We start from the raw sequence: 7,200 nt of genomic DNA, 5'->3' as shown, positions 1-7,200 counted from the left end.
AGTGATGGGAGATGAGGAGTGCACTGGGATACGGTTTGGAAATCTGAGTCGGGGAGGAGAGGAGGACCAGTGACAGATCCAGGACGGAGAGGCTTTCAGGCCTTATATAGAGAGATGGCATGCTCCTCCTCTCTGTAGTGGTCGCTGCATCAATGTCCCCGACCCACCGGCTGCTGTGCCAGCTTTTTAGATGAGAAGAAGTAAATGTGAAGTTTATGTGCCATCCAAATTATGCATTTTACTTTGTACATACTTTGTACAAGTTTTTTGGATTAAAGTTCAAAATATTAGTTTCGTAGGTGAAGCAATGCGACTTCATTTTCAAATATTAAGAGTTCCGCAAAGCACCGATTTTCATGGCTGGGTATTCTTGTGAAATTACAAAAGGTGGCCTGTTTGACTTAAAGGAACAGTTTGACTTTCTGAGAGTTGGGTGTCTCCACTGAAATTATTAATTTAAGACTAGATGTGTTATCATTACTTCCATATTTCCACAACAGGATCAGGGTGAGGGCTGTCACCGGGGCATCAGAGGTGAGTATCTGCACTACAGCAGCAGTTGAAGGGGGAGGAGACTGTGAAATCAGGAGGTGGGATATAAAAAGAGAGATGTGTTGTCATTGTCGTATGTAAATCTGAGGCCAATGTAATACTTTCCATCAATCCCAGATGATATGCAACATATTCAGAGAATCTGTGGCTATATTACAAAAGAAAAGTTTGAGATGGCATGCAGCGACTTGATGCTGCTGGTATCAGTTTAATCCAGGCGTAAGAACAGCATGGCTTTCCGAACTGGCAAATGAATACTGGGGAGATGCCATGGGCGGTGGTAATACGTCCTATTCTTAGACCGCCTTGACATTTGACATGTGTATCTGACATGAAAAGAGGTTTTCATTGTGAATTATGTCACTGATGTGTCTGCTTTGGTCCGAATTAATCTTTTTAGCACGTCAAGCACAAGTGACAAATCAGGTGTGGTCTCTGATCAAAGGTCGCAAAGATTAAACAACAAGAATGAAAGCTGACGGATTTACGAGCCACAGAAAGCCCGGTGCTGAAGCTTCTACACGTAGAAGCAGCGCGCCCCTTCAGAGAATCTAACAATATCATCACCACTTGAGCATGTTGATGATCTCGATATGGAAGTGCCCTTAAAACATGCACAATTAATTCCTCAGACAACCCAACAGGACAGTCAAGACGGGGCACAGCTCTATTTTAGGAGGTATAGATACTGCCTGTGTGCACATAGGAATGCAGCTATTGTCTCAAATTGGCTTCACTTCAACACTCTATCCATACTGCAAGCCGACACATATCATGTGCTGTGGAAGCTTTCAATTAAGAACTGTCCCACTGTTTTCATGATTCAGTTCAAAGTATGTGGCCTTTCTTGGTAACAGACACCCATAGCTCAGTTAGCCCATTTATAACCCGCCGTGGGCTCCAGCAGTAAATGCTGGGCTTAGGGAAGTGTCATGTGGGTCCGATACAAACAGCAAAAAAAACATTTGGTATTGCCCGGGATGGCCGAAGGTTCACATCACAGGGGCGATTTAGCCATGAGGTCACACCACAACACGGGGAAAGGAAAAAGAAGAGAGGCTTTAAGATGGACGACACTGACACCCTCTGGTTCCAGCCAGTAAACGCTATTGGGTAAAGGAAAACACACTTGTCAACAGGTGAAGAGGCACATGAGCCTGCTGCATGACTCATTTTGTCTCATGGGAGAGATGGTATTCTAGTAATTGCTGAAATGCTCAGAGTCAATGGGAAACATCTTCTTTAAGTGTCTGGTTGAAAAATGACTGATGAATTTTTCATGATAACTGTTGTTTGTAATATTGATGTTTATCGTGTCTGATTTCAAAGCTCAGTGTTTTAATTATCCACTACTTATCTTTTACTCTGTCAACCCTAAACTAGATCTGCTGCAATGTTCATTCCCCTTAAAATCATTTCAAAGAATACAATACAATGATGACAACACTTTTAAGATGTATAAAGTGTTTTTAATTATTTACACCACAAACTCAATGCACTCACTTCAAGAAAACATTTGTCACAGACAGTGTTGAAAGGTTAAGTTTCTCAGAGTAAAAAAAAAATGAAGAACACATTCAGAGTTTTATAAATCATGATATGAGCTACAAAGAAAATCTAGTCCACTTTACAAATCTCCTCATTGACACTTCCGCAGCAGCATCAGAGTCTCTCGGCTGAACTGGTAGGTGAGCTTCTTCTTCACCTTGAAGATCTCTCCGGACCGGGCGTAGTTCCTGAGGGCGCGGGACATCTTCTGGTAGGTCATGAGCCTCTTGTTGCCCTTTCTTTGCCCCCACAGCGCCGCCACCTGGTCCTTGTTCGTGGAGGAAAAGCGGAAGACGCCGGCGGCTGCCGGCACCCAGGACACACAGTGGGCCATGTTCGGATCCTCCAACACCTCAAACAGAAAGTGAAAGAGGCGCACCTTTCCACCTGCAACCATTGAGCAAACAGGAAGTGGCATGTTGAAGACTGGATTGGAAAGAGGGATTTAGGGGATATCACAGCAGCTGGGCCTCTCCAAAAACAGTTAAAGCTGGTTCCAGTTAATCATTTCCTCAAACGCAATTCCCAGAAAATCTCTTCACTGATTGGATGGCATTGAGTGGAAAGGGTTAAGCTGTGAACACTGCAGTTATCTGATAGATATGTAAAAACAGCTGTTAAACTAAGCCAAGCAAAGCTCCATTGTTTTCTTTACGGTAAAGGGAAAGTCTCTTATTTGCTCTCTTGGTATTGTTTTCCCCGGGCTAGCAACAAGGGCAATACCAGTATCGAGTGACTAAAAAAAGGAGAACTCACCACTCCCAGCTGTGTGTTTGGTTGGTTGTCTTGTTGATACAAAGTTTGGCAGTGACCCACACTCAGACAATGTTGTTGTTGTGTACTGGCTGACGGCTGGTGGGGCATCGTGTGCCAGCAGAGGCTGAAGTGCAGGTTTGATGTTCTTTGATGAAGGAAACAGCTTTAAAGGCTTGGTTATTTCTGCACATTTTACTAGACGTGGTATACAAGTGTCTTGTGTGGGAAAAACAAGCATTTTGATGCCTACAGTTGGCTCGCTGCACGTCCAGTGCTGCTGGCATGATCCTTCGTCCACAGGTGCACTTCTTTCATCTACAGGCTCAGCTGCAGTGCAGTACATCTTGTCCACTGTAAAGAGCAAAAGAAATGCTGAGAGACTGAGAACACATTCGCCTTTCAGTAATATTAATTTCCCATTATTTCCTCTTACCATTTCCTCCACTGTGTTGTCTGTAGTACTCCTCTAGGAACTCTAAGATCACCTCCAAATCAGATTGAGTCTCCTGGAAAGAATTCTGATGAAGATAAATCATTTCAAAATCAGCCTTGAATAATGCAGATATTTTTGAGTAAATTCTCATGTCATCCTGCTCTTTACCATGACCGGTGAGGCTGAATGTGATGCGGTACAGTCCTTGCAGTTTGGGAGAATTTCACAAAACTGACTTTGAGAAACTCAAGTGCCTGGACTCTTTTTATACCCTCCACAGGACGGGGCTTTCTGAATTACACCAGACGTTTTCTACCCAAGGCTCACAGGAACAATGACCACCATCCCGCAAAGCCCCGACACCAGCACCAGTCAACCCATCAACAAAGCCTCCCAGCACTGACCACATCCTCCCCGCTGAAGCAGATAAGACCTGGCCTGGAGGTGCACAATACTCTCTTTTCAGGAAAAACACACTTGCTGCCACATTTTTCCTCACAGGATGTGTCTTAATTTCAGAGTTTGTAGTGTGCTCGTTGCAATATTTCACACCAACGGAGACAGTGCCAAATCTTTCAACACGGTGATAATGCCAGTGTTTTTTCTTCTCATGACAAAAGATAAGAGCCTCTGTTGTTATCAAGTCAGTAGAAAAGAAACACAAGTGAGAGTACACAGATCGATTTATTGATTGTATTCAACAGACTCTAACAAATTCCGAAAAAAATGTAGTACAGAAATGAAAAACATTTTTTAATACACAATAAATATAAGTATACAAAACAAGAAAGTTATTAAGATTTACATGTCATCACACATAATGTGCATTACTGGGTGCTTGTTGTAACAACAGGCGCTGTAGACAGGATATTTAAGTTAAATAGTAATTATTGTTATAAAATAATCTTTATAAGCATTTTCCCACTGTCTTGTACACAGCATAGAGTCAAAACAGTGTGTTTACAGAAGAAATAAAAGGTGCATGGTTAGGATTTTAATTTTATTTTCTTGAAAATGGTCCTCGTTCTTTGACACCTGGAACCTACAACGTTCTGTGCACAATAACATGTATTTCTTCAGATTCAAAGATCCTACCTTATGTTTCTCTTAATTCGTGCTTTTTTAAATATAGGTGTGCTGACTGGAAAGGTCAACCAGCTAAGTCCACAATATACGTTATTATGTGTCAGCTGCATGTCAAATGTAACTGTACTTTGTCAATTAAAGATGTCTAATTTGTCATTGTTATAAGTTAGAAATAGGGCATTGTCATTTAAATCTAGAAATATCATTGATTAACTCAGAATATTCTTATTTTGTAGTTTAAATGTATTTACAATTCATTCATGAATCCGTAGGTAATGTTACTTTTGTGACCCAAATCGTGAAATGATGACATATAATTACATGTATTAAATGAATATGGACCCACTCTCTGAAAACCTCCTGTTAAGACTCTTAATTTGTGCTTTATTAAATGCAGGTGTGCTGACTGGTGTGGTCAACCTGTTAAATCTACACTATCTACTGGCATGCAAGACAAACGTAAGGATGTTGTTTACTAAATATACAAAAATATCTTCAATTCCGTAAAATTTTAGATTTTTAGTTAGATTTGCATGGCTTTTATTTCAATAGGATCCCCCCCTACAAAAAAAGAGAATTTACAAATGAACACTCAAAATAAAAGGTATAAACACCTTTAACTGAAAAGAGTGACATTAATAGTCACTTGTGATAACATGCAGGGACTGAATGTGGCCCCAGAAGGTTTGAGAGTCAAACAATTAAAGTCCCTGTAAACCTAAACCTAAACCTAAAGGGATTTTCCCCCCCTCTGTGTTTAAAACCGTCCTCCAGCTCAGAGTTTGGGTGTGCTGTGTGAAGTCAAGCTGGAGGCCAGGTCATAGTCTTCCTGCAGCTGGTAGTGTCCGTACCAGCTGTGCCAGTCCGCCGCTGCAGAGCCGCCGCAGTAGCTCTGCCCAACCGGGCTCTGCTGCCGGGTGTGGTCCTCCTCCTGTGCAGGGCGGCCGTGCGGCTGCATGGACACATGTGCAGAGCCGAGCCTGTGCAGGATGTCCGGGTTGAACTGGTAAGTGAGTTTACGGCGCACTTTGATGATCTCACCGGTGCGGCTGTAGTTTCTCAGAGCTCTTGCCATCTTCTGATAGGTCATGGTCTTGCGGTTGCCCTTGCGTTGGCCCCAGCACTCGGCCAGCTTCTCCTTGTTCTTGGAGATGAAGTGGAAGGTGCCACTGCCGTTGTCTGTCCACTGGATTGAGTCGCCCATGTTGGGGTCATTCAGAGCCTCGTGGAGGTACTCATAAAGTCTGAGCTTCTTGCGACCTGAGGAGATTGATTTGGTTTTAGTCACAAACAGAGAATTGCCAGTTAAAGTTTCCGACTAAAAACCATAACGTGATTACCTTTGCTGGTCCTCTGTGGAGGTAAGACTGAGTAGAAATGAGGTGACTCATTTTGCACAGAGTGACACAAGGAGGCATCGGGGATGACCTGAGGCCAAGAATGCTGCTGAAAGACAACAAATTTATGAAATTTACAACAAAAATATAAACTTTTTTCTATAACTTTTTTCCACGATTTTCAAAAATACACAAAAGCAGATTTATTTGGCTCCACTTACCGCCGTGTCATTCCAGTCACATGCTGGAGCTGGCACATCAGACGGGTGTGTGACGAGGCAGCAGGAGATCTGACAATGCAATGACGATTGCTGCTGGCTACCCAGAGTTTCATAATATGTGTACTCTGAAATGAACAAAGTCAGTTTTCATTCTCTCCAGATATACGTAAATGAATTAAAGAAATTGAAATAGCTTTTTTACATAATTAGAGAGGAAGATTGTAGATTTTCCAGGATAAAACAAAGTATTGAAAGATGAATGAGTATGAAATACATATCGAAGAAGTTTGATAGTTATGGTCAAGAATTTTTGTATTTAGAGATTTTTACTGTACCTGAATCGTAATATGAATTACTTGAATGCTGTTGAATCACATCAATCGCATCCTGGAAGTGTTGGTTGATGTCGGTGTCCAAAGAGGTCTAAAATAGAAAGAAAACCTTAATTTCACCCACAAAAATCTGTGTTTTTTCCTTTTAAATTCTTCAAGGATTAAGAGCACGAAATGATGAAACTCCACGAGACTAATTCTTACAAATAACTGCAATGAAAAAGTGTACAGCATCTTTACAACTCACCATCTTGTATGTCTGAGCGTTGCCCTCAGTTGAGACCATTTCTGTCCTAATAGGTGACCACTGATGCACGACTGCAGGTGTACAGTATGTGGACAGGTATATATATGTTGCAGACCTCCAATACCTGTTCACCTTTCATAAACAGGTGGAGAGGCTGGTCAATTTAAATGTGTTAACGTCACGATGTACTGCAGCCGTACACTTCTTCTTTTTTTTTTAAGCTGAGATCAGACAGACATCTGAGCATCACACAGTCTCTCATAGTGGAGATCACAATCTACGAACAACAAAAACATCTTTTATTGCTCCACTCGGCCAGGAATACCACCAATTCTCAGCCTGATGTGAGAATTTGCATACCGGGCGTGATATGAATCGAACATACATATCTATAATACGTGCTGTTCAGGAATACGTTTTTCTGTTATTTGAAATTGGAGCCTTTAGAATTGCGGGAATGTTTTCTCTGTGGTCCTTTGTTTTCTGGTGTAAAAGTTAAGTGAATGAAGGAATATTTGCATGAAGAGTGAGCCTGTGGTGGGGCTCTGTTCAGAAACACAAACTGGATGGAAAACCACTAATAAATCAAAGGACATTTATCACTGGTCAGTGCAATACAAATAGGTTCATATTTGCTCAATGGAAAAATTAGTCCATAATATAAACATGTTGCATTATAATTTAATTT

At 41.5% G+C, this 7,200-nt stretch overlaps 2 protein-coding genes across 3 annotated transcripts; both read right to left on the bottom strand.

Moving 5' to 3' along the window:
• Positions 1 to 2,191: 2,191 nt before the first annotated feature.
• spi2 (Spi-2 proto-oncogene) lies at positions 2,192 to 3,392 on the bottom strand (the record flags this gene model as incomplete). Its single annotated transcript, XM_079294858.1, has 2 exons — positions 2,192 to 2,487; positions 3,290 to 3,392. The coding sequence occupies 2 exons, from the start codon at positions 3,390 to 3,392 to the stop codon at positions 2,192 to 2,194; spliced, it is 399 nt and encodes a 132-aa protein (XP_079150984.1).
• A 500-nt stretch (positions 3,393 to 3,892) lies between these two features.
• spic (Spi-C transcription factor (Spi-1/PU.1 related)) lies at positions 3,893 to 6,570 on the bottom strand. Of its 2 annotated transcripts, none has more exons than XM_079294371.1 (5): positions 6,513 to 6,570; positions 6,269 to 6,356; positions 5,934 to 6,058; positions 5,716 to 5,821; positions 3,893 to 5,635 (listed from the first exon to the last, which is right to left on the bottom strand). In XM_079294371.1, exons 1-5 carry the CDS (start codon positions 6,549 to 6,551, stop codon positions 5,151 to 5,153), a joined length of 843 nt encoding a protein of 280 aa, XP_079150497.1. In that variant the 5' UTR covers positions 6,552 to 6,570; the 3' UTR covers positions 3,893 to 5,150. The 2 variants fall into 2 exon arrangements, with proteins under 2 accessions (XP_079150497.1, XP_079150498.1); XM_079294372.1 differs by having other exon boundaries at positions 5,716 to 5,818.
• Between the last annotated feature and the right edge of the window lie 630 nt (positions 6,571 to 7,200).

The sequence above is a fragment of the Melanostigma gelatinosum genome, assembly GCF_949748355.1.
Source record: "Melanostigma gelatinosum genome assembly, chromosome: 22".
NCBI lineage: Eukaryota > Metazoa > Chordata > Actinopteri > Perciformes > Zoarcidae > Melanostigma > Melanostigma gelatinosum.
The sequence above is the reverse complement of the archived record's forward strand: the minus strand, read 5'-3'. Positions and strand labels throughout refer to the sequence as shown.

Excerpts from the sequence above, each read along its gene's own strand:
- spic (XM_079294371.1), bottom strand. The coding sequence starts at position 6,551 with ATGGTCTCAACTGAGGGCAACGCTCAGACATACAAGATG. Across the intron at positions 5,822-5,933 it reads GTGACTGGAATGACACGGCG|CAGCATTCTTGGCCTCAGGT; the intron begins GTAAGTGGAGCC and ends GTTGTCTTTCAG. Across the intron at positions 5,636-5,715 it reads TCCACAGAGGACCAGCAAAG|GTCGCAAGAAGCTCAGACTT; the intron begins GTAATCACGTTA and ends CAATCTCCTCAG.